The 27,210-nt window shown below is 40.6% G+C and overlaps 1 protein-coding gene and 1 long non-coding RNA gene across 3 annotated transcripts in view; one reads left to right on the top strand and one right to left on the bottom strand.

The window, feature by feature from the left end:
* Positions 1-27,210, bottom strand: part of KPNA3 (karyopherin subunit alpha 3) — a 52,920-nt gene that overhangs the window by 11,699 nt on the left and 14,011 nt on the right. The window contains exons 2-10 of one of the 2 annotated variants that reach the window (XM_040542459.1): positions 22,888-22,932; positions 9,342-9,431; positions 9,099-9,128; positions 8,963-9,015; positions 8,779-8,874; positions 6,325-6,410; positions 3,239-3,325; positions 2,677-2,846; positions 1,487-1,531 (exon numbers count right to left, since the gene is read on the bottom strand). In XM_040542459.1, coding sequence (XP_040398393.1) covers positions 1,487-1,531; positions 2,677-2,846; positions 3,239-3,325; positions 6,325-6,410; positions 8,779-8,874; positions 8,963-9,015; positions 9,099-9,128; positions 9,342-9,431; positions 22,888-22,932 — 702 coding nt within the window. Of the gene's footprint in view, positions 1-1,486; positions 1,532-2,676; positions 2,847-3,238; positions 3,326-6,324; positions 6,411-8,778; positions 8,875-8,962; positions 9,016-9,098; positions 9,129-9,341; positions 9,432-13,313; positions 13,347-22,887; positions 22,933-27,210 lie in introns of those variants that run through there. The other variant, XM_040542466.1, reaches the window with a different exon arrangement.
* Positions 13,482-15,513, top strand: LOC121062468. The gene is made up of 4 exons (XR_005815566.1): positions 13,482-13,529; positions 13,861-13,935; positions 14,635-14,880; positions 15,102-15,513. It is a non-coding gene; the product is annotated as an uncharacterized LOC121062468 (long non-coding RNA).

The raw sequence follows: 27,210 nt of genomic DNA on the forward strand, positions 1-27,210 counted from the left end.
TCTCCTGACACAGCCTGCTGCTGCCCTCACCCACTAACGCCACAGGGACAGCAGAACGTGCTGCAGTGGAGCCGGTATCGCAGCAGAAGCAGTGAGAGATGGTGCCTCACCAGTTTGCTGCCCCACAGCCCTGTTGGTGACGAGAGCAGCAGCCGCCAGAAGTGCTCACAGTACTGTTGGCTGACCTACCTGCATCACTGACTCATCTCCAAAGATAGGTTTGCTGCTCCAGTACTCAGAGGCTGGGACCACAGTGGTACCTCCAAACTAGCACCTGACTCTCGGGATCAAAAAGATGGGCACCCTAATTGAGATCAGTCAAAACCTGGCATCACGTAGTCTCGTATCTAATTTAAGAAGCTCTCACACAATCATTGCTTGCAAAAAGCTTTCAAATTTGGCAGGAAAAAAGAAAAAGCCTATAGGTTAGATGTATTTTGGTTTTACTACGAGTTTCCATTCAGGTTTGTCCAAATCACGAATTGCAAAGTCACCATGTGCTGTCTCCCACTCATATTACACTGGGAAAACTCTGGCAAAATCCCAAATTAAACTGTTGGCAAATACTTGTGGAGCCATGCCCACTACACCATTAAAAAAGCAGCAGAAACACCACTGCCTCGTTGTGGAAATAGATAACCTAAGACATCTCCACCAACCTTACGTCTTACCCCCAGACCCACTGCAAAGGTTCAATTTTTGCTTCCCTAATTTGGAGGTCACTACAGGGAGCAAGAGCCCAAGACATTACAAATCCTGACAGGAGGAGGAGTAGAAAAGCAGCTCAGTAACCCTTAGTTATACAGATCTTGGTTCCTGAAGTCATAATGTTAAGACCTCAGGAGGTAAGTCCAGCTCTCTAGGACATTACTTCGAGAATGTATGTAAAACCATGGCTCAGGAATGTGGGAAGTACTGAAGGTTTAGCATTAAAAATCTGAAGAGAAGTTGTTGAAGGTGCCACAGAACAATAGCTGATTGATATTTACTTAAATATATTTTTGTATGTGATTTCTTTAGTTAAACAGGTTGCAAATTCAGGCACCCAACAGGTTGTAAAAATCTGAATTACCCATATAATTACAGTACTTGATTCAACTAATATATAGAATTATACATATCTTTGCACACATGTATTATATATCAGCTATGCAAAATTACAAATTGGGGCAGAATTAAGTCAAGTCAATAGTAAAGATCACAATTCTAAATTTTCAGTGCTCAATTCTGCAAAATAGTATTTCTTAAAATGTAATTTCTAACGTAAATATAAGCCTTTTAGAAAAGATATTTTAGGAGTGGTGCTTGCACTTCATTTTTCATGCTCTGAATGGCTAGTTATATTAATCTTAGCATCTAATTGCCCATTTACTGCTTAAGTATATGAAAATTAACACACAAAAACAAGTTAACCACCAACAGAATCTTATAGCATTTTCTCTTAGAGAAAATGATCTAAATATCTAGAACTTTAGAAATTACTTACATTTATATCTGTATGGTAAATGAGAACACACAATGCTGGCAAAATCTGAAAAGAAGTTCATCAGTCATTAGAGTAGAATAAAATTTGCTGTGTAAACACGAATCCAAGTAGTGCAGTCACAAAACTTGAGACTCGAGACTAATGTTTGAGACTGCATTAGTACATTACACATGTATTTCCCAGCAACTGCTCATTCCCTCCCCCAAAGTATGTATAAAAATATATTTTATTTAAAATTTGTAAAAATACAAGGAAGTAATTTATTTCAAAGACACACAGAGAGCAGACTAGACTTTGAGAGAAAACATAAAAACACCATAAATAAGACATCTCCCTGCTATTTATGAAAGCCTAAAGTTACTGAAAAACATAGTAAAAACTATTTACATAAAACCCTCTTTGGATTGAAATAAAAATATATATTTTTGTATTCATGTACGGAGAAAGTATATAACTGAGTAATGGCAAGACTGCTTAAAACAGTGTTTTGTTTTGTTTTTTTTTAATTTGGTAAATTCTTACTTCTAAGAGTTTCTGCTTCGTTTTGGAGAATACATTGGAGTTTACTCACTACCAATCTTACACTTCCAATCTTCACACAGCTTCAAAAGCCGTACCTGGGCTTTGGAATTTATCTTAAAATGAAGAGCTCTACTTACAACTGTAGTTCTAGTCAAATAACTTTACTAGATGCGCCTACTCTAAACACTGTATTTGTTCACCAGTTTAAAAAGATTTGCAGATGCTTCTCAAGTGAGGACTTGACAATGACTGCATGTTCAAAACTAATCAAAACACAAACTACACTACATTCAATATATGTATTTCCTCTTACTGAAAATTGCGTTTGAATAATCCTATATACAGAATATATACAGAACCCTGTTTGTAGTCTTTTTTGATAAAAATATTAAATGCTGAGTACGTTAACACTTTCTAGAGTGTTAATTTTTGTTGCGTCCATTCTAATATATGGATAATCAGACAATCTTCAGTTTCAGATGTTATGAGTAGCTTTGTTATAATCTCAGTAAGAAGCACCAAATTGGTCAAATTACTTCATTTAACAACTGATAAGCGACAGAAGACAGTGGCAAAAGATATACATAAATTCATAGTATGACAATGTGAAATATCTAGCTTCTAGCCCAGAGTATAAAAAATTATCTCTCTTGTAATTCTTTATTTACCTCCTGAACTGTCTCCATAGGCGGTGGGGGGTCCTTATTCCTGCAGAGATTTACAATGACCCATGTGACGTTCCGAAGGAAGGTGATGGGAATGGAGGGATTGATGAAGGACAGAAGAGGTTTGACAACTCCCAGTGATATGACATAATCTCTACACTGAGGACCATCACCTACAGAAATGAAAATTGTTGTAAAAGAAATTACATTAAAAATGGAAAATCTTGAAATGTATGCAATGACATGTCGGGATACTGAAATTCTATGTTTCCTCACCAATAGTTCACTACTAAAAGTTCGTGTTCAATTAAATATACATACGTACAGATATGTATGTATATTTTAGGAGACACAGAATTTATCCTGTTAACATTTTGTGTAGCAAGTGGCACTATTCTTTAGAAAAAAATTGCATGTACAGATGTAATTCTTTCCACATGAAAAATTGTATTAAGCCACAGAATTCAGAGGAAACATAGTCTCACATGATAATGCCAATGTTCAAAAGTCAAATTCTAAAATGAAACACTCCCTGAATTCCAACCATTGTAAGAACAACAGTTACCTATAATATTTCCAAGAGCCCAGACAGCCTGCTCACAGACATTCTGGTGTGGTGAATGAAGTAGTCTCAAAAAGAGGGGTACTGCATCTATAGAACGAAAGGATTGGATTTGTTTTTATTGGAACATAACATGCATAATAAGTTTACTGATCCATGTTAAACTTTCTCTACCACACCTTATACTAAGATATAGATTTCTCTTATGAACAGCATATAAAATTTCAGTTAAACATTTCTATAAAAATCTGGAGAGGGGAAAAATAGACTCAAGAACAAGCAACTATTAAACAACACTGCTCCCCACATTTAAACATTTCCCCATCTTTCTCAAAGTGCTATATAAGAGCCACAGATCTGTAGGTGCTAGGTTTAATGTCCTGGTGATTCAGATTTTCCACTTATCCAAGACAGCAATACATACCTAGCAGAAAGACATGCCTACTCATGCAAATGTGCTTCAAATCTTGACTTTAAGAAAATAGCTTTCCTCCCAAGAGGTGGCTATAGTTAGTTTCCACATGCAGTGAAGACTTGCATCCATCTGCCATACAGTACTAAGACGAGTTTTTATTTGTTCTTATATAACACAGGCAACATACCAGATTAAGGAAGTGCTACTGATTTTAGATTTCAGTCTTTGATGAAATAAATACATTTAAGAGATCTAAGCTACTCCCATGTGCTATTTCCCCTCAGACAATCCGTATTCCTTGAAAGATGGGAATTCTTACAACAGTTTTATAAATCTATGTATTATCATACTCATCCTATAGCCTTTCTAAGTAAAGTAAAATACATCAATTTTTATACTCTGGAAGAAAAGAGTATTTTTTCTTTAGATACCATAAAAACCAAAATAGCTTCAGAAATTTTACAGAATTGCAACACAATTTGTGAGCAGCTATGAATCAATATTCTGTTGATAATTTAAGATGCAATAAGGAGCCAAAACATGCTGTTATTTTCCTGGAAAAAAAAATAGAGAGAGAGTGATGAAGAATAAAGAGAACCTAAATTTCCCTCCCCAGCCTGAACGAGTAATTCAGCAATAGCCTACAACTGACAAGCTGGGAGGGAAAGCAATATAACGTTGCTTAAGAACACTTTCTTTTCTTGTCACAATCGTCCTACTTCCGTTAGCTCAAGAGGAATATTCAAGCCTCCTTTTCCCAGCGTTTACTGAGATCACATTTCAGCCATACATGTATTCAACATATTTCAGAGAGACGAGGGTCAAGTATGCAGTTTATATTAGACTGCAATCCTGGTATGCTTTCAAAAGCAGGAACGAAACTATTTCATATCAGCTCTCAAGCAGGACAGTCTCAGAAAGCGTGAGTTGCACGTTATCTCATCTACTGCTCTCAAAAAATTAATTGCTTCTGCTCCAAATTGGTTCGTGCCAGATCTATTCTGTGAGTACAGGACTTTCCCTCTCTTGCTAGGCCCTCCAACTGCCATCTGTCCCTCTGGATTGCAGGAAGCCTTCTTCTTTTGGATTTCGGCTGGAGCAGCCTCCTCTGAACGGGTCTATCACTTCGTTTCCTCAAACTGTCCCTTATCAAAAATAGAGCAGAGTTCAGAGGCCCTAGTCACCTCCCAGTACAAGGTGGCCAGACTAAACTTCTGCCCATTTTCTCTTCAGAAGCAAAACTTAGGAAATGTTTTTTGCTTCTGCAGATCGTTTTATCACACTTGCTTCTTTTCAAGCATTAGCTGAACAGATTTTGGGCAGGACAAATCCCAGCCTGAACTTCGAGTAATTCTGCATCTAACAGCAAGGCTTTTAACTGTACACATGCATTTTTTCATTCTGATTTTAATTTTAATTTTCACATTAAGATCTTATTTCCACACTCTTTTTTCTGCAAAGCAAATACTGTAAGTAGCCTTTTCATTTGGATTCATTCACCCAAAGATGATAACATTGCAACTTGAAAAAGGATGAAAAAAAATGCTTAACCGATTAACAAGCTGGGAAGGATGAAAACTTGGGAGTACATTTTCAAAGATAGACATCTGTAAAGCAGAATTAGATTAAAGATGTATTTAGATTAAAGCAGAAGTGCCCAAATCATTTAATTATTTTTTTTAAACAATTTCAAGATTTTTACAATTTTTAAAGGCTTTGGATTTTTACCCAATGCTCATTTTAATGAGCATTCTTACTCTATTGCTCCAATATAGTAACTATACAGAATCTAAGTGTTAGTGAGATATTTTATAAGCCAAACATAAAAAAATGCATTTTGATTTGAAAGACAGGTTCAAATATTTATAAAAATAAAAAAATCAAATAACCAAGTCACCATTTTCCTACATAAAAACACTGACTATGAATAAACTAAGGCAATTTATTAAATAATTACTTAGCTACAGCCTCCCATTTAATGACAAAACATTGCATTTAGCATAGAGGTGATTGTTTGAAGATAAGCATGTTGATACACAAAAGCTACATATAAAATCCAGAAAAATAAGAACAGATTGATTGAAATCAGCACACATAAATTATCTTCAATTAGCTCTAATTTTCTGTCTCTTCATAATGGAAGTGTCAGTGGCTGGTTAAATAAGAATCGAAGCCAGCACAACAAACACAGTGTGTACAGGAGAGATGAATCATATGGTCAAAGGAAAGGACGGTAATTTTCTTAACTGTGTGTTTAAATGGGCAATCTTACATAACTGTGTATTTAACAACTTTAGTAAGATTTATGAACATACCCTTGAGGTAGAAAGAATTACTTTCTAATGTAAGGTTTAGCTGAAGGGGAGTTAACGGTACATGATTTCAATAATCAACTCCAGAATTAGAAAGGACTAACGTTCTTGTCAAACTCGTATCATCTGTGTTCTCTATCTTCTTTAAAGGGAGATTCAGTTCCGTGATCCTTAATATTAATCGTTACTGACAAACAGACCAACCTTTAAGAACAAAACTAGAAACTTTCGAGAAAGACCGATATATACAATTTTATAATTTTAATAGTTTTGATAACAAGTGGTATGTTATCCAAAAACCCCCTTTTTGCCTTTTACCCAAAATATCCACAACCCCCCAATAAACAAATTTTAATACTTACTAGACTGTACAACAGCTTGAGTTTGTGCAGAAGTGCCTGATGCTATGTTAGTCAATGCCCATGCAGCTTCAAATTGTAATGAAGGGCTGTAATGAAATAATTTTACAGTAATAACTTGAAACAATCTTCAGACTATTTTATGGATGACTTCAGCATGAATAGCTGCATGCACTCTCAGACTCTACATTTAAGCAGTGCCACCAAACTAAAAGTTTTTCCAAAATACTCTAAGGCTGGACATTTCAGAAGAACAGAGATGAGAGAAAAATATTAACTTTACATTCTATGCCTTTTTTTAAACTGCCAATCATTCCAACTTCATATTAGTAAAAACTAAAAGAAATAAAAGAAAAACAAACAGTAATACTTGTTGAAGCACACACCAGCTAGTGAAGCTGACCGCTACTCTAATTAACTAATTATCTCCAGTATGAAAGATTTCAAGTACACATCACCATAAAATTTAATTATGCCTCTCTAATGGGTAACAGACACCTCTTCACATCCAACTGACCCAAAGGCATACTTAGTGAAGAAGTGCAACCGTCTTACTGCCATTAGCAGTTCTCAATAAATTAACCATGGCTGACCATAACTAATAATATACACTTGTGGCCCTTCTAACATCACATCCGAGATGAAGTACAAGCAGGTACACTGGGACAAAGGCATTTTTCTGCTCCATCACAGACAGGGTAAAGATCTAGAATCAGTATTGAAAGACAGCATCATACCTGTACTACAACCAACTTACTAAATGCAGATAAAATTAGTTACGAATACTATAAAAGCTGGGGGAACGTCCAATCCAATATGGTGTCTATCAGCTGCTGTTGTCTATGCCACCAGAAGTATAGTAAAACAGTTTGCATGAAAACTTGTTCAAGCAAATGTTAAAGGTTAAAAGTTGTAAAAGCTATAAAAGACTTTACAGCTTACAGTGGTTGCAATAATAGCAAGGTGTCTAGCTTCAGGAGGAACAGAGAGTGTTTAATTTAAGGTGACTCTTTTTCATTCCTGTGCTTTTTTGGTGTCTTCATCATTATGTTTTATATACAGCCATGCCACCTGTTTCCCTTAAGCTTTTCTTGTGCATTAGTTTCCAAGGCATTTTAAAGTATTACTGGGGATGGGATTGCGAAAGAAATGGAGATGAAGGCCCACGAGGTGTAAATAAGGATTTGTAAAAACAAATAGTACCTGTAGGCAGCTATCTATAAGCCTTATGTTCTAGGATCAAACGCATTAACATTCTAGTTCTGTGTTGGTCCTCAAGCACACAATGAATTTTTCTTCCCCTTGGGACCTGAGTGGCCTTGGGATAAGCTTCCAGTTACAACATGAACATCAGCTTTAATGATCTGTTACATAAAGCCTCCGCAGAATTTACCTCTACTAAATATTATATAGCAATCACTATTAAAAGGACTGCTTAAGAAAATGCTACGTTCAGTTTCAAAAGGCTTATTAAACATTTACAGAGATAAACCATACAAATACTATAAATAAAATTCAAATTAAATGAATTTTCACGGCACTGAACCATCTACTTCTAGAGCAGATAGACATTTGTGACCCATTTTAAAATGCTATCCTGATATGAACGTTATTGCCAGCTGCCTTCTTAGTAATTGTTTTGTTAAAAAAACTAGAAAGCTATTCACACTTCATGTTTTGCAACCATCAAATTATACCCAAAATGTCAGTTTGCATTTTCTGAAGTTTCTAGCCCTTGCGGTTGCAGAAATAACCCTGAAAATGGAAATACTGTAAATACATTTTTGGCTGCCCCAGACCAAAGAAAGCCTAAAACATTTACTTCGGATGTATTAATCCCCATCTATCTTAAGGGGCTCGTGGAATATAGCAGTTTTCTGACATGACCTGAAATCCACGCAACTACACACTCAACATTCTCATTCACTGAAACTCGTTTTCCAATGAATAATCAGAACCCAAAGCATGCTTACTGTTTTGTTCCATCACATAACGGAGCAGTGCAGAGCCAGAAAGAAGCTCACCTTGCAGTATGAATGAAAGGAGCTAGAAACTTAAGCTAATTACCTTAATGAAAGAGATGACAACTGTATTCTGGTATAGAGAACAGCCCTGTTCACAACCAAGCATACGCTCTGCCTTCACAAATACACACACCAAGTCTGAGACATGTTTCTTAAAAACAGTTAACAGGAAAGTCTGAAATATTCAAAACCTATGAGAAATGTAGTAAAGTATCTTCCTTCAGCTAGATATGCTCAAGCAAGCACTAAAAAAGAAAGTGACATTTCAGTGGCAGATAAATGCTCCTGGAGAATTAAGGGTTTATTGTCATGGAATCTGATCCACTGTGTAAGATTTTGTGGTGCTGTGGATCCCTCAGTTCCATTTGCAATATCCAGAGTGTTTTGGTTTCAGTTTTTCAGTAAAGGTGAACGTCTTTAAAGGTATACTTACTTATCATCTCTTTCTAGGCATTTTACCAGAATTGGTAAAATTCCTGATTTTATTAAGTCATCAATAGGTGGATTTCTGTCACTGGATAGGAGTTTTCTGTGAAATTAAATGCAAAAGTAAAATAAGTAACTCATCATGAAAAAATGCGTAGGAAGTATATTTCTATGTCTTTATTTATTTTTACCTTGCAGCTTGGACAGCACTCAGCTGGATCACTGGGTTGTCACTTGTGGCATTCTAAAAAAAATGACAATAAAAACTAAAAAAAATCCACAGAACAATAAATTCTAATTAAAAATAAATAAGTAAACATAACATACCTGCAGTATAGCTTCTAGTGTTACATTTTGCTTGAAAAGAAAAATAAAATGTTTTAGTAATTTTGTTGTTGAGTTACACCGTCATTTTCATCTTTTAATACAATCAAACTAATTTTAACGGTGTATCAGTTCATAATTTTCCTTTCAAATAACTGCAAGACTTCCAGTGTTAAAGTAAAAACAGAATACATTGTTTTGAGACACCAAAGTTTTAAAAGTAACTTCCAGAATCAAGGTACTTACTGCTTTGAAGTCAGCATCAACATCAGAATCTTCTAAACTTTCTTCCTGGGGAACATTCCGTTTTTTCAAAAGATGTTCATCTCTTTTGTTCTATAAAGGAATAGCAAAAAATAATGACATTCAATGTTAATTAGTACAGGGTGCCGATATAATGGGCCCTTTCAAAATAAAACTTTAGATAAGATCGCTTTCATAAAGCCATTTATAGCTGCAACCAGCATTAACAGTATTTCAGGTGTAAGAACCTAGCAGCTTGCAAATCACAGACAGAACTATGATAATCCATGACATTTCAATGAACTAAAACTTGCAGTTTGGGTAGCAATTTTCTAACAAATTTACAATACACATAGATCTGGGTGACATTGACGTTTAGACTCACAGAAGACAAATTATTTTCCAGTGAAAGATTAATTTTCAGCTAAATTTACTTTCAAGTTCCCTTGTTACGTGAATTTACACCTTGTGTGTAAAGTAGCATGCATCCTACACACTGACACCTGCAGTATTTCCTGCTCACTCACATTGTTAGCCTAGTTTCTGAAGTAAAAAGAACCGTCTAGCCATAGCTCCCTTAAGGAATTAGTAGAGAAAACACTGCCTTTTCGGTGATAAAGTACCCATTTAACATTTCTACTTTGCTTAATTAGAATATCTGAGCACCTAAAACCCTAATTAAAAAAAGAAGGCAGTAAAATCAGGAGTTGTGACTGTATCCACACACACAACTTTACAAATTTAGAGTGTCTTAAAAGCATTATTATATTTCAAAGGTGTGAAGTGGCATTTTCCCAATTTTAGACTGTATTTCTTGTTTGCTATGTCTAGATGTACAATCACAGAAAGTGCAATGGAAGAAGGTGATGCAGCATGATCTGAACACTTTTGCTTATAAGCATATCAAGATTTCAATCTCCAATGAAGTAAAACCTTGAAAAGGTGTATTAAACAGCAATAATATCTAAAACAAATCTATTATCTTCGCAACGAACAGTAGGCTTTTCAGTCTCCAAACAATTATCTGCTAAACAAACAGTAGTGACTACGGAGATTGTGTCATAACACGCCTTGCCTGTAAAGTATAAGAAACCCTCTAAACTGAATCATGTTTGTTAAGAGTCTCCCCTCAGTGTTTCATTTCATTATGTGTTAGATAGACAAATAATTTCAGACCCCAGATTTCTGACTCTGTCACCGTTCAGACATTTCAAAATGAATTTAAAGCAACTTTACCAGCCTCAGTGTGAAGGGCTCCCAAGCAACATATTAAGATTTTTTCAGATACAGAATGCTAAAACAATAAACAAGCACCAAAGTTAAACAGCTCTTTAATGCAGAAGAATGGATTTCACAGACTCAGCTTAGCTTCATTTTTTGTCAAGACTAAGAGCAGAAACTAAACCCTCGGACAGCACGCAAGATCACCAAGATGAGCTACGGCAGCCTCTCCAGAGCTGTACAGCGATGCCAGAATACTCGAGCACACCCATACAGCCAAGCATTAGATGTTTGTTGTTGTCAAGTGCTTTTGGAGCGAAGGAAGATAGAAATGAGCAGGCATCGAATGCTGAGAAAAAAGCGTCACGCAGACGAGCTGTACCAGGCAGACACTGGAGGATGGATTCTCTGTGAAGACCTATGTCATATTCCTGTTGTTCTTCCACACCAACTACTTGGCACTGCCATTTTAAGCAAACACCATTCAACCCCAGTCAATCTGGCTTTGCTCAAGCACAATTCCTTTTCCTCCTGTTTGTCTAAACCATGGCCTGTGCTTTGGCAACTGCAGGGACCAGATCCGATTTCCCCACGTGCAGCTCAGCGCTCCTGCCCAGCGCACGGCTCCTACGCTCACATCCCCCCCTCTGAGGAAGCAGTTCTTCCTGCCTCTGATGGACACGGCTCCTACACGAGCAGCTCTGCCTCTAGGGGAAAACAAACCAAAACTGGGAGAAGGATTGGTGCCTGATGTCTGACGTCCTGCTGTCTCCAGTCCTTCTCTTTCCACCCAGAGATACCACTGCAGATCACATCGGTCCACACTGGAGTTTGCACATGCACAAATGAATGTACAGGGAGAAAAATGTAATTATTAGGGTGCGTGCGCTGGTCCAGCAGTCATTCCCTCTTTGCAGAAAAGGTGCAGCCTGAATAAATTGGGGTCTTAGTGCAGAACTGTTGCCAACTGTCTGCTGGAGCAAGCTAACTGACTCACAGTGAATCATTTACTGGGAAGGATTGAGTGTCACTAGCAGCAAACCACTGTGGTGCAAGGCAAGGTTTTCAGACCAAGTTCTCCTAAAGTATTTGGCTGGATTTTCATGCTCATAAAACTCAGGGAAAGAGCTTTACGGGGTTTTTGTAAAGTATGTTTGTTTCAAGAGCTGTTATCCATTCCAATTCAACCGGTGATATTTACTGATTTTTCAGTGATTCGTTATCAGTGGCACTCAACTACGTGTTACAACAGCCTGCAGTAAGACAGGTGGTCTTTACTTCTAAATTTCTGAAAAAAACCTTTTAGATGTAGCACTCTTGCAGATTCCTTGATTCAAATGATGATGAAATACCCAGAATAGCCAAGAATTTAGCAAATCTGAAATATTTTTATCGAACTTTTTGAGAAGAAAATTTCTAGTTAGGAAATGTCACATTGTCTCTTTTGTTATTTTCAAGTTTCTTATTCACAGAATTCTCCCATCTGCTAAAAAAATAAAAGTTTAAGTCATAAATTCTCCCATATAGTGTTGTGGTTTTTTTTACACCATTGTGTTAGCAGATTCCCCCACCGTTGAATCCTCTGACCTTCAGGAAGTGAAGGTACTGTCCCCACATTTGGGGAGAGGAAAATGGCAGACCGCCGTCCCACAGTGCTCCACACAAAGCATCTGTGCTGGCACAGAATGGAGGCAGCTCAGACAGCTTCAACTGAAATCCCTCCAGGATGTGGAAGGTATGCAAAAGACATTTAAAGTCAAGTTGCTTCGCTCTCATCCTAAGCACAAATTGAGAAGTAAGGGCAAAGTCTTGTCAATTGCGTTCATTTTAAACAGATCCCATCCATTTGCAACAAAGATGACCTTATTAAAATTGGTAAGAATATGATGATATCCACACACGTGTGGGCTGTATCTCCTGAGCATTACTTCCATCCTCCGTTTTTTCCTCCCAGAGCTACATTAGCTAGAAACAGTTGAAAGTGCATCATGCGGTTTCTAGCTTGAAAGATCTAGAGGTTTTTGGATGCAAAAAGCAAAGCCATGCTGCAGCAACTGTGGTACTGATATTAATGTGTATCCCACTATAGATGCATGGGTCTCGTTGATTTATACAATTGCATTGTTCTGAGAGAGCAGTGTTCTTCAGGGCTGTGCCTCTACAAGAGCGTAGCACAAAGGCTGCGGTAACCAGTTACTCCAGAAAACAAGACTGAAGGTGCATTTTGGTATCTCCTCTCTAACATCCTGAAAGATAATCCTGGAAAGTCATCCTCCACAACCACCAGGCAGTAAGTCCAGAGCATGCCAGTGGACAAAGCACTGGATTATTCCCTGTCTCTTCACTTGAAGAACTTCTGAAAGACTACCTGCCTGGAAGCGTTATTCTTTAAGATACACACTTCATGTTTATTCACAGTGAGCGAGCATCTATGCAAATGCTGTAAGCTGACATAGTTTGCTTATAGCATCTAGAGAGACATGCACGAGTTCTCTCGAGAGACATGCACAAGTTCTGTCTGCTTGTGGCCATAAAAAGGGTGTTGAACACATTTATTTTGAGTTCTTCCAATTCCCTAGATATCTTTCAGGGAGTTGGACAAAGAGGGAAGAAGGGCAGGTTCTGAATGAACACATCGTTACAGAAGAACAGGAATAGAAAAGAAACTTCTCTCTCTCCTTCAAGCACCTGTCCATGCAGACGTTAATGCAGTGGGTATCTCCAGACAGTACTCCCCACCAAAATTTCATTTACCTTGAAGGGGACTCCCATGAATCCCTGAATAGCCCCTGCAGGACTGTTCTCCTAACAGCAGCAGCGTGCCTAGCTGTGAAAGACAACGGAACTCCCCATGAACAGCTCCACAGAGAGCAGGAATGAAAGCACCCCACTGTGAGGTCACCAATGACGCAGACAGTCACAAAGGAATGCTATTTCAAACTCTGAACCATCAAACACACACAATTCTAGGTTTAAATCTTTCCTATGAGGGTGGTGAGGCCCTGGCACAGGTTGCCCAGAGAAGCTGTGGATGCCCCATCCCTGGAGGTGTTCAAGGCCAGGCTGGATGGGGCTTTGGGCAACCTGGTCTGGTGGGAGGTGTCCCTGCCATGGCAGGGGGGTGGGACTGGGTGATCTTTGAGGTCCCTTCCAACCTAAATCCTTCTGTGATTCTATACAATCTACTATGGGACCCCTGACAAAGGAAAATGGCATCAGACTAAGGAAATCTGAACACGGCGAGACTGTAACACTGAAGAGGCTGAAAAGACTCTAAGACTGAAAAGGCTTCCATTTCTAGGTACATGATAAAGACGGCCAGAAGATACACCATAACTGAACTAACCAAGAGCCTGGTTCTCCCCTGTTCCAGCAAGTAGGTCAACAGCTCCCTAGAGAGCCTTTCATACCTGCATACACAACTACCCAATTCCTTTGGCAGCATGAGCATGCCTAAGAGAACGATTCCTAATGTTGATATTAACCAAAATAAGCAGGAAGGAGCATGTACGATATTCTTACCCTCCTTAACTGTCAGAGAGAACTGAACTTCCCGGGACATAACTGACCAAGTTTGATACTAGAATTTCTGTGAATGCAGGCAGCATCTTCAGGCTGTCAGTCATATGGTATGAGAGGCTCCAGAAACTATGACCTTAGCCAGGAAAAGTGAGAAAGCACACGAATGTTCCTGTAGCTCCTCACTGTTTGCAGATGGTTGGGTTGAAAAACAACTGGCAGGAACATATACGCACTTACTGAGAAGCACTAAAAAATTCTTACTAAGGAAAGCTATTCTTACTAGCACTTCTTATAAATTCAAAGTGTCCGTGGAACCTTCCAGTCCTAAAAAGTAGCCCTAAGGCTCTTTGAAACAGCTGCGTTCATTTTCAAAAATATTCAGTTTCGGGCCAGCTAAATCACCGAGCACTGTATACAGTAATTTCATAGACTGATCACTCCCCTGCATAAGGTGAAAGAACACGATTTGCACCTCAAAGTGATCGTAAAATGTTTGTATTTTGTCATATTGTAACAAATCTCAATTCTTTTATTGCCTATATCATATCATCAGCCTCTTCTGTAGGCTCCTATGGTGAAGCTGAAGGCAAATGAACATACTTGGACACAGCCCTTCCGTTCAAGGACCAGTGAGAGATCTTTCAAAGGGAGAGGCGTCAGGCTGGAATCCCTGATGAAGGGTAAGTTCTCATCACCAAGGAAACTAAGCAGGTCTTCTCCTTCAACGTGGAAGATACTCAAAGGCTGCCTAAACCATGCATGTGATGTACAGTGGAGTCTGAAAGTTTATAAACAGCAGGTGAGTGCTTGTTATGAGCTTGTCAGTGTTCTGGTAGGGAACACACCACGACAGTCTACAGATGTTTCCATACAAACAAAAGGTTTGTGCACACACCTGCCTGGCAAAATTGCCAAATAGGAACAACAGGAACTATACCATGAGTGCACTTTCTTGTCCACCGTGATGATCTGTGCACAGTCCTTGATGACAGATACCCATCCTGTCTGTTTCACTGGCAGGGGGAAGGCTAAGCATCGTGACCAGTAAGTATGCAAATCCTGCAGATCCCGGTACTTCTTGTTTACCTTCTTGGATGATGGCTACAGGATTCAGAAACTGCCTATCGGCGCAAATAAGTTTCTAAAGCAACATGACCTACAGAAGAAGAACCCTTCATGACCGACAAAGGAGAACTCCCATTTGTTATACGGGAATATCCTATGAAGGGTCTCACCTCTATTGAGAAGCTCCAAGGTCTAAATTGAGAAGTTACAATAAAATACTTGCCTTCAGGTAAAAAACATCTTTATCAAATGTTTATTCATGTCAGGGAAAGGCCCAGGAACTCAGCCTCTAGTAAGAAGAAACTCTTTCAGCACTGAAGTTAAGACTGCAGGGCTAGGCCAGCAGTGGAGATAGATCCAGCTTGTCTGGCCATCCCTTTTAAGTTACCCCTGCTGTGACAGAATGAGCTGCGCTACTTTTTAGGTTTCACTTAAACACAATTTCTATTTTATTTTATTCTATTTTATTTTTTAAATCTGGGGGGAGTGCCTGACAGCACCTGCCACAATAAAGGAAATTAAATGCCTCTGTCAAACTTCAGGGTGGTAAAGGGATAATCTAAAAACCTCAGTTGAATATCCTCTTAATGAGTTTTTTAGGTGGGCTATTCAGTCTGAATGGGCTCCTAGTAACAGCTCTTGCATATGAGCCTGGGGAAAGACTCAATTTCTTTAATGGCTGCGAAAGGACCATTAGTTGGCTCTACTCATTGCCACAAAACTCTTTAACACCTACGGGGATTTAAGAACATGACAAAGGAAATAAAAAAACAAACAAAAAAAAGCCTTGAGATGATGACACAGGAACATGTTCTCTGGCCATTTGGTTAGCACATAAGGAGGCTCTCCAGGAGAATACAATAAGCAGTTAGTGATCTGCAAAAGTAAAGAAAACTAGACCTACTTTTCTTCTAGCAGCTCAGCTAGGACCTTTACTACGATAAACAGGCCTTTATTAATAAATATCCTACACATCTGGATGTGCTAGTCCTAAAGGAGTCCCTCTGCAACATTTCCCTACTTAGTATCACATACAAGGCTTTTTGTCTTAAGGACAATTATCATAATGCTTCAAGATTAGGACATGAATTGGTAGTTCAGTGGACACCACTGGCAAGATATCAGAAAGTCAACTTCACATCTCTTGAATTCACAATTTACATGGAAAACAGTGGACAGAGTCCCCTTCCAAAGGCAGAAGATCAAGTCTGACAATAATCCAAGGATCACATCCCAGACATCTTTTCCTGGGACTTGCTTGCGGAGTGGTGAGCAAATCTATCCCAAAAATTCAATTTGACCTCCCCATCCCACTCTTTTCCTGCAATAATTTCCTCTCCATCCAGACTGTGGCACAAACTATAACAAACTGTGAAAGAAACATTTAAAACCAATTACAAGTTGCCTATCTGGGAAGACAGTGTGGTTTTTTGGTCCCCAAATGACAACCAGATCTTAAGCTATAACTGTAACAACAGCAGCCATGCATCCAAAACTTGACAACTTCCTACCAGAGATGATAAAGTAGAGTATCACAACAAAACTGTCTACTGCCAACAGTATTGTAAAGTTTTGAAACCCATACAAATGCTAAACAGGTCAATCTGATGGTGCTACAACCCACAGATATCAAAACGATATCCTAAATCCTTGATGAACTACGTCCCCTGCATCTGAAGATGGTCAGATTCCATGACTGCTTCAGATAGAATGAAGTTACAGTTTATGGTTTGAAGACAAAGACAACTTTTCTACGTTTAACTTTTGCTAATTCACCTTTGTGACAACAAAGAGCAGCCACAATCTTTTTATTAGGCTAGTCCACATCTTGCTTAGAAAGTATAACTAAAGACAAGCAGACACATACATGCACACCAGTGTGTGGCCCAACAGCTCCAAGCAGAGCTGCATCTTGGTAGATTCCCTGACTCAACAGTCCCCAATCTTTGCAACAGCTTGCTCTTTCTAAACTGGATTCAAGTCAGCCACCAAGGAATTTCTTCATAGCCCTTTTCAGCTGAGCATCCAGATGAACACATTAAGAATATTCTTCTCTGAGGGTGTTTTCTTTGAGGAATCGCTCAAGGCAGGGTAGATGGGCAAGAACGTGCTTAACTCACACTGGCTAGAGAAGCCTCCAGAAGAACACACCGATTGTGCTTCAGTGTCCCTGCAGGGACTGTAGTTGTTGCTTGGACTGATGCCTGAAAAGCGTACATTGCAACGAATGAAAAGGTATGCGTTCACATTGAACTGGACCTCATACACACCAACAACAATCAATTTGGGAACGTGGAGGTGAATGGCAGCTTTGGCTGCAGTGACCATAAGATGGTGGAGTTCAGGGTCCTGAGGGCAGGGAGGAGGGTGAAAACCAAACTCACACTCTGGACTTCAGGACAGCAGACTTTTGCCTCTTCGAGGATCTGCTTGGAAGAATACTGTGGGATAAAGGCCCGAAAAAGCTGGTTAATATTCAAGGATCACCTCCTCCAAGCTCAAGAGTTGTCCATCCCAACAAAGAGGAAATGCCAGGAGGCTTGCATGAATGAACAAGGCGCTCCCAGCAAAACTCAAATGCAAAAAGGAAGCATACAGAGGGTGGAAGCAAGGATGGATAACCTGGGAGGAATACAGAGACATTGTCCAAGCATCCAGGGATGGAGTTAGTAAAGCTAAAGCACTAACAGAGCTGAATCTGGTCAGGGATGTCAAGGGCAACATGAAGCGCTTCTTCTGTGTGCACAGCACTTCTGTGCTGTGCGGGTAACCAAGCACTGGAAGAGGTTGCCCAGACAGGTCACAGTTTCCCTCCTTGGAAATCTTCAAAAGCCACCTGGATGTGGCCTTGGGCAACCTGCTCTAAGCAGTTCTGCTTGAACACTGGGTTTGGCCCAGGTGACCTCCAGAGGTCCCATTGAAACCTCAGCTATTCTGAGGCACGGGGGTTGAAGTAAATAGGCTCACTACTTTGCTCATGTCTACAGTAGCTCCTAAATAACCTTACAGAAGAAAGATCAGGGTGGGGACAAGTACAGTATGCCAGAGAACAGGCTAAAAAAAAAAAGGGACATGGCCATGGCTCCTTAATCCACCCCTCATTTAGAAAATAATTGCTTTGTCATGCATCAATCTTAACTGGCAATTAGAGCCTTCATGAGCTCATGTCTATGAGCTCAGAGACAGCTGAATTTGCCAAGAAAGTAAAAAAAAACCCAAATACCTTGTGAGGGACCTGGATCTTTATAGGATTCTAGTTAGCTGGCATTAAAAGATGACAGCATCCTCTGTTTCTGCTGAGGTTAGGAGTATAACCCTTCAAATGAAGGGCAACACGAAACCCAGTGACCCTATTGACTACATTTCCCAAAGCACACAAATGACCCAAGTTGAGTTTCCTCCTCACAGAAAGCCAAATGAACCAAAGAATCCCTTACAGCAGTAGACTTACTGCCTTTATTCACGTATGCAACCTTAAACTGAATCCTAACCGTTATTTCCCCACCACCATGTTTTAGATTGACACTCGACAGCTATTTAACCCAGTTAATTCCAGGGTCCCTGTTGCTAACAGAGCAGTCTTAGGGTGTTGCTGTAATGTTGACATGAAGCGATGAACTTTCTAACTCAGACTTTGCCATGACACTACATTGAGCAGTTTAAATTCTGAATCCTGAGACAGTCTCCAGAACCAAAACTGACATCATCATCTCATCTGCCTGGAAAGAGGTGGCTACTTTTTAACTCTTAGGACCATCGTTGTACTAACAGCACAGCCAGAGACCAAACCCATCCTTTCAAAAACATAGTACCCCACTGCCACAACGCACTGAGCGTTCAGCAAGGCCGATATGGAATCAGAGAAGGACACCTGACTAGTAGGAGTGTCATTTGACTGCCTCACTGTGCCAGCTCAGGCCCGGGCCAGGATTCTGCCAGACACTGCTATGTCAGAGATGGCTTCGTTTGCTCAATTCCTAAACGAATAACAAGTGCTTAGAAAAAAAAGTCTTAAAAAGGTAAAGTTGCTTTCTGAGTAAGAGCTGCAGTGTGGTATGGGAACAGCGAATAGATCTGTGAATTATTTTTGAAATGCCATGGGTTGTGCATGCACCCTGATGCCTATCATCTCAAGAAAACAAGCACCTCAGAGGAACACACACAGAAATTGTTTGTTACTGTTCAAAGCGGTGATTTATTTATTCCATCTTACAAAACAGACATGTACGCAACTTCATCAGATCCATTCAATTAATATTGATACACAAGTTGATTCAAAAGACAAGCCCGTTCCTATGCAGCCCTTCAACTGCACAGATCAAGAATACGCTCAATTTGCCCGTTTTCTTCAGAAGCCAGGTGCACACTCAACATCTGGATAGCTGGGAGTAAGAGAAGCTCTCTCTTCGTTTTGAAGAGAGACAGATGGATTGTTAAGGTCATGCAAACAAAGACATAACCCTCACGCTGTGGTAGCGGTGTTAGTTGTATAGATGAAAACTGAAGCAGTAATACTACATATCACCCACTCTACTGCTGGAGCTCAATAAAATATATCCCCTTAAATTTCAGTCCCAGTTCTGCACCAGGAGCAATGGTTTCCTACCTGCCACAGAGTTCCCACAGCAAACCAGCTGCCCACCGGCAGCAGTTCACTTGCTGCAAATGAACAACTCGAATACACACTGGATCTCTATTATTAACACAGACTTCTGGTGTACGCAGTGGAAGACGCTCAGCAAACACTCCAGAAGAACACAACTTCCCGCGTTTAAGAGTTCTGCAGCTGCTGTTCACTCTTGATTTACAGCCTGTCCTAAATCCAGTGCTTAAGCACGTAACTGATCTGTCTATGTGCAGTTTTTAGTGAAAAGAAACTAGCAGCTCACGGGTTTCCTTTCTCATCTTCAGTTATGTATTACTGGTACATCAAAGATTCCTTCTACACAGAACAACCCACTGCCTTGTCTTCAGCATATCACCTGAATTTCATTTCAGTAACAAGTGGCTAATTTAATTTTTCACTTGCTACCCGCCACTGTATGCAAAGCCAGCTTCCTCCACACCTTGGGCTCTATCAGGCCTAATGAAGCCACATTATGCTACACACGATTTTCAGACATGTTCAGCTAGTTTCTTTGATTAGGAAAATAGGAAACCATTAAAAAATCTTTAGGTTATACATCATGCTCATGTAAGTATTTAAATATTTTCTCCAGTCATGTGGGTTCAATAATATTTCTTCAACTAATTCTTGTACTCTCAGGATGAATCTCACAAGCATTTATTTTTGATATTGTAATGAGAGACGTAAGTGGTTCTGGGAGAACTCAAAAAAGCAAGTACCTTCTTAAAAACGAGCAGAAGGCTCCCAGAAAATACTAGCAAAAGATTCTTGGTAGCTCCTACACAATCAAGTGAAAAGTAGGGACAAGATTTACCAAAAAAAAAAAGTCAGAGCTTCTATCTATATAAGCTTCTATCTTCACCTTGCTTTTAGCAAGGCTTCTGGCTTCTCTTGGTTTGCAAATAATTTGGGTGGGTGTGCACTCCTAAGAAAGCCCCTGGTGATTCAACTGGCCAAATGGGAGATGCATCCAATGGAGACCCAAAACAGCTTGGCCTGTATCTGGAACATTCAAAGCACACACTTCCATCAAGTCACTAAGGGAAATATCAGAAAAGACAAAGCATACGGAAAAAAATGAGGATGCCCTGAAGCATACTGGGGAACAGAACAGGAATTTAAGTCAAGAAACTGTCTGGAAAAAGCAGATGCAATTCACAAGACAAGAAGCAATCAGGTTTAAAACTTCTGCATTCACTTAGCTATGCAAATAGAGCACAAAACTACCCTTGTTTTGCAGTACCGTAGGAAGTGTCCAAAGGATGCAATGGATCACAGGCTGAGTTTGAGTCAACAACATACTCAATATAAATAGGAATACTGCGTTAAGAATCGCCTTTCACTGTCCTCAGTATCACACGAACCTCAGCTGAGGCCTGTTTTGGGCATCGCACTTCCAGAAAGATCTCAGTTTGAACCTGATGAGTAGCAACAAGTCAGATCTAGGAAACAGAACATTCCAGGAAAGAGTGAACAACTGTATTTGTCTCAACATGACAGAACTTAAGGGGACAGTGTCAGTCCTCAAATATACTGAAGGTACCCAAAGGTGAAGAAAGTTTACTTCTCTTTACATGTATAGTCCAAAAGTTGTTTAGCTTGTGGACGCTTCCCCCAGCCTTTAAGGTGCCCAGAAAGGCTGTTGGAAATGTCTTATAAATGACAAGGGTGCAACAAGTCCTGTATTGAGACACAGTGCTGAACTAGATGACTTCTCATTGTCACAATCTTCCCAGCTGTATTAGAATTTACCCAATATAACCAAAGTCTGACCCTAAAATTAACTCCCTCTACAGTACAGAAGCAGTGATTTCCAGAAAGCAAAATATGGTAACTGTGGTGGTATCACAGTGAGAGGCAGCTAAACTACCACATCACTCTCTCACTCCCCCTCCTCAAAGGGACAGGGGGAGAAAATGCAATGAAAATGGGCTCAAGGGTTGAGACAAGAACAGGAAGATTGTTCAACAATTATCGTCACAGGCAAAACAGAATCAGTATAGGGAGATTAATAAAATTTATTGCCTATTACTAACAGACTAGAACAGTGAGAAACTAAAAGCAAACTAAAAGCAGCTTCCCCCCATCCACTCTCTTCTACCTCCAGTGGCACATGGCAACAGGGAATGGGGCTGTGGTCAGTCCCTGACGCTTCGTCTCTGCCGCTCCCTCACGGTCCCTCTCTGCCCCTGCTCCACGTGGGGCCCCTCCCATGGGATTCTGGCACCCCCAGACCCCTGCTCCTGCGTGGGCTCCTCTCCACGGGCTGCAGCTCCGGCCCAGGGCCTGCTCCTGCGGGGGCTCTCCATGGGCCGCAGCCTCCTCCAGGCCACATCCACCTGCTCCACCGGGGGCTCCTCCACGGGCTGCAGCGTGGAGATCTGCTCCGTGTGGGACCCATGGGCTGCAGGGGGACAGCCTGCTCCACCAGGGGCCTCTCCACAGGCCGCAGGGGAACTGCTGCTGCCTGCCTGGGGCACCTCCTGCCCTCCTGCTGCACTGACCTGGGGGGCTGCAGGGCTGGGTCTCACTCCTCTCTCCAACTGCCGTTGCACAGCAGGGTTCCCCCCCCCCCCCCATTTCTTAAACGTGCTCCCACAGAAGCACACCCAGCATCACTCACTGGATCAGCTCTGGCCTGCAGCAGGGCCCTTTTGGAGCCAGCTCTGATCTGACATGAGGCAGCTGCTGGGTTCTTCTCACAGAGGCCACCCCTGCAGCCCCTCCACTACCGACATCTTAGCACATAAGCCCAATATAAGAACTTCCACACCTTCTAAGTGCTAAAATTCTCCCCTTTCCCATTCATAAACCTTAAACACTCAAACAGCTAACAGCTTCACAATAAGATGAGAACTGGTACAGAAACTGAATGTGGTTTATTCCCAAGCCATACCCTGGAGTAAAGCGGTACTCTTGTTTTGCTGTGCTGAGCCTAATGAGTGACAGAGTAAAACTAACATTAGAAACCACAATTTGTAATCTACAAATATACAAATTCTCTATTTAAGTTTGGGGCTAGACAACAAACCTTATGGCAAAATATTTAGCAAAGACACCAGAGCATTTTAAGCAAAGAAAAGTAACATAGCTGATAAAGAAAAGCAGACTCACCTTCCGCAATTCAATCGTAACTTCATTTCTGTGTCTTCTCATAGTCTGTAAATAAAAAATAAGAGAGATTTACATATAAAGAGATTTGTTTTGGAATCAGTTGTTTCTAGGTCAAAAGTGCAGTTATTCATCAAAAGAGAAGTAAAACAGTGTGCATAATTTACAGCTCAATCTTTCCTAGCAAGATGCATGAGTTGTTTTAGGTTCTTTGTTTGTTTGTTTTTAAAAAAAAGATTCCATGCCTCACAGAAGGCTTTGTTACAAACCACAATCAGTATCCCAGAGGCAGAAAACATTTACTTCCCCACCGTTTCACTGGGATGACTCTCCTGAGGTTTGTGTGCACACCAACAGACGCGCTAAGTACAGGTTTAGACAGCCCCATATTCGCATATGACCACATGCCCAACCCAGACACAGAACCTATGCCGACTATCTGGCCACAATCAACCACGAAGAATGTCTAAGAAGATGGCTGAGCTCAATCCAAACAAGATAGATTAGGCTTGTAGCAAAAGGAGACAAAGCAGTACAATGGCGCGATGTCCACTTTGAATCTATAGCTTAAACGGTGTAAAGGAAAACCAACCCATAAATGTCTCAACTCCTCAAAGATATCGGGCACTCAGACGTATTCCCTTCAATACAGTTATCACCCCTCTTAGCTAAGAGAGATCAGAAGATTCAGAAAGAACAATTTTTGCCTACTGAAATCAATTTCCCTAGGTCCATTTTCAGTGGACATACCATCGGAATGCAATTCAGAAGAAAATCAGGACTGGATGACTGCTGGCAGCCTAGAAAGATCACCCACACTAACTAAAATTAGCCTTTTAAAAAGCTTTCTATGTTCCATCCTTGCTGCTGACCTTCACTGCTGCTATCATTTGCTTTTGAGTCGGGGCAAATCACTTCCCAAAGTGAAGAAGTATCAGTGAAAAGAAGCAGTACAGAGAAACCACCACTACTCCCCCATCAGCCAGCTAAGAAAATACCAAGCATCCTAAAGCTCCGATATGGGTAAATGAAACGAGCAGACTTCATTCACCCCATGAATCTGTATGGGACGTGGATTCAGTGCATAGAACATAACCTTGGCTTCACTGTTCTCCGCCAGTTTGCATAGCTGGATCCATTTAATTAGCTTAGGCTGGGTAAACCAGAAGGAAGGCTTGTCTTCCCATTCAGTGCTTGATTAACCAAGCCACTCAGGTACACACAGACACTTTGCATTTTACATCCACAAAGAAGAGAGATGCTACTTTAAACAAGGCAGGTCCTCGTTACAGCACTGCAACACCTACCAGAAGTACACCTTCCTCCCTCACTCATCATTTTGCTAAATCATTCGATCCTTGCGACCACCTGAGTGCTGCAGAAGCTCGGTATGACAGGACCGGGTTGCTGAGGTAAGGGAAGGAACTGGGTAGGTAAGAAATGGACAGAAGGTGAAGAACCTGTAAAGTCACTGCACACAACTAGCTTGGCCAGTCATTCAAGTTCTAAGTAGTATTAGAATTTTATATTTGAATTATCTTAATAACTAAGTCAAATGTACGGGCACTGAATAGCCTAAAACAATTTTCAATACTTCTTCCCCACAATAACTTAGCACTTCAATGACAAATGCAGTTGGACAAGTTTGTCTCAGATTTCTGCTATAAAAGCTCCTTTTCTGGATCGTTCTGAATGTGCTGGACACCAAAAATCTCCAGGAGACCTCCCACTAGCAAATCTTTTATTCCTACTTACCTTAAATTTTAAGGCATATCCCACCACAAGACAAATCCGTTAACCTGAGTGTCCTCTGGGATTCCCCCCCAGCCAGATCCAGTATTCTCAGTGCCAGATTATGAAATCTCACACATCTAATAGATGCAAAGCAAAACTTAGTTTCAAATTTGCTCTCTACAACTACCTGAAAGGAAGGTGTGGGGAGCTGGGGGTCGGCCTCTTCTCACAGGTAACTAGTGATAGGACTAGAGGGAATGGCCTCAAGTTGTGCCAGGGGAGGTTCAGGTTGGAAATGAGGAGACATTTCTTCTCAGAAAGAGCAGTCAGGCACTGGGACGGGTTGCCCAGGGAGGTGGTGGAGTCACCGTCCCTGGGGGTGTTCAAGGAAAGGCTGGACCTGGTGCTTAGGGACATGGGTTAGTGGGTGACATTGGTGGTAGGGGGGTGGTTGGACCAGATGATCTTGGAGGGCTTTTCCAACCTTAATGATTCTGTGATTCTATGAATTTACTCCTCCATTAAATCTATGCGATAATACTCCAGAATATTCTCTATTGAGCAGAAAAAAATCAGACCAAATTTCAAATTCTTTGGGGGACAACTATGACATTCGTCACCTACCATTCTAGAAGCAAAAGAAATTGAAGAAAAACTATATGCTGCGTTCAGCAGCTTAACATTTGTTTTAGAAAAGACAGAGTGCAGTCCCAGGCAAGTATTACTATTCATTTCATCAATTTACTGTAAAACCTCCTCGAACAATACTTTGACTGAAGATGGTTACTCGGAGTCAACCCTCCACAAAAGCTCTACTGGGAATACCCTAAGCTTCTTTCTGAAGGCAAATAATTCACTCAGCTTTTCAGTCAGTGTTTTGCTTTATGCTCCCATTATTTCAGCCCCACTGATCCTATCCTATTACAATTCTGTCTCTATTTTTCTTTACTAGTTGTTTCTTTTATCAAACTGCTCTTCAAAACATTCGACTACTCCATTATGGTTTTATATTTGATGTGCAGGAAGCCTCCCATCTTCTCCTCGTTTAGAGCAGCACCACTCTTTAGAAAGATTCTTCAAAGAGGCTCTCAACTTTGTGCACTTTTTCTTAGTAGCCGCATACATTTTCTGAGCTTTCATGTGTGTCTTAAATCAATGCCTGCACTACCCGAGTTTTATCCTTTTACCTGTTCTTTTGTATTTCCCTTTAAACTTCTTGTACGTAGTTTCTCTTCCAAAGCAGCTCTGCTACATTTTCTTTCTTTCCTTCCTTCCTCCTTTAAAAGGCAGCACGCACCACTGGCTCCAGAGCTGCTTCTCCATTCGCAGAGCAAGCGGGCTGATAACCAGGGATATCGCCCAGCCTCAGCTCCACGAATGGGCTCCCACTCTCGGCGGTTCCTGTTGGCCCTGCATCTTTAAAAATTCAGCACGTTGGGGTCACCAGGACCATCCAGGACTCGTTAGTGCGGTATTAGGGCTACGGTCCATCCTACACGTATGTGGGACTGAAGTTCCCAAAGAGATTCCATTTCATTTCTTAGTTTTATGCCTGTTACTTAATTAGGATTTGTTTAAACTGTTCCCCATCTCGATTTTTTCCCTCTTTTCCACAGGAGGTGACAATGATCCCACTAGCGATGGGACTACCCCATTACAGGCCTCTGAACACCTGCTATTTGGCTACCCTTGCCTTGCAAGACCTCACTCTTAAGACCAAAAACGTGTTTCACCCTCATTTGATGACAGGGAATGCAGGTAACATATAGCACCATGTTATATAGCAGACTCTCCTGCTGGGCTTTTGCAAGCTTCGTTTTCCAATTTGCAGATTGATAAACGTACCTTGTAATCTTATCTATTTTTATTTTATTCCCCCAACACACACTTAAGTGATCCAGCAAATTTTTGGCATTTCTTAAAAAATAGGTATTTAAAGCTTGCATTTCAGATGAATCATTTCAGAAATATAGCAGGTTATCAGCATCTTCCTACAGCCCCAGAAGTAAACACTGCATAACCCAACCGCACAAAGAAGCTGTCTTGGGAACTGGTGCTAGCCCTCCTTTGAGGAAGCACTAGCACCGTGAGCAGAACACCATGCTCTCATGCCACCTGCAAGCCCCAGCACGTATGGAGGTAGTACGTGTTATCTGAAAGAGATTTATACTGTAATAGACAGCTTAAACATTTTCCCCAGCTGAAACAGTGAGTAGAGACAAAATTATCCTGCATCCTAGCCCCGTGGATTCATTACCAGCTTTCAGGCTGGGAGGACAGCCATCTGCTAAAATCTCTCTAGGCAGTATTAGCTGAAGCCTAGCGAGATGTTGGGTGTAATACCGTGTTTGACATCCACAGCATCCAGCTAGTCATTTCTGAGCTCAATGTGCTCAAACATGCAACTTCATGTCACGCTGAAGCGGCGTATCCCAAAACTACCCCAAGACAAACCTGAACTCTTCCACTGATTAAAAGCCAGGTTCCAAATCTCAAAAAGGGAGAACTCTGCATAAGCACAACCCTACAAAACACAAGCTGATGTAAGCTTATTCCTACAGAATCTGAACTAAATCTACCCCACTCCTAAGC

The sequence above is a fragment of the Cygnus olor genome, chromosome 1 (genome assembly GCF_009769625.2).
Source record: "Cygnus olor isolate bCygOlo1 chromosome 1, bCygOlo1.pri.v2, whole genome shotgun sequence".
NCBI lineage: Eukaryota > Metazoa > Chordata > Aves > Anseriformes > Anatidae > Cygnus > Cygnus olor.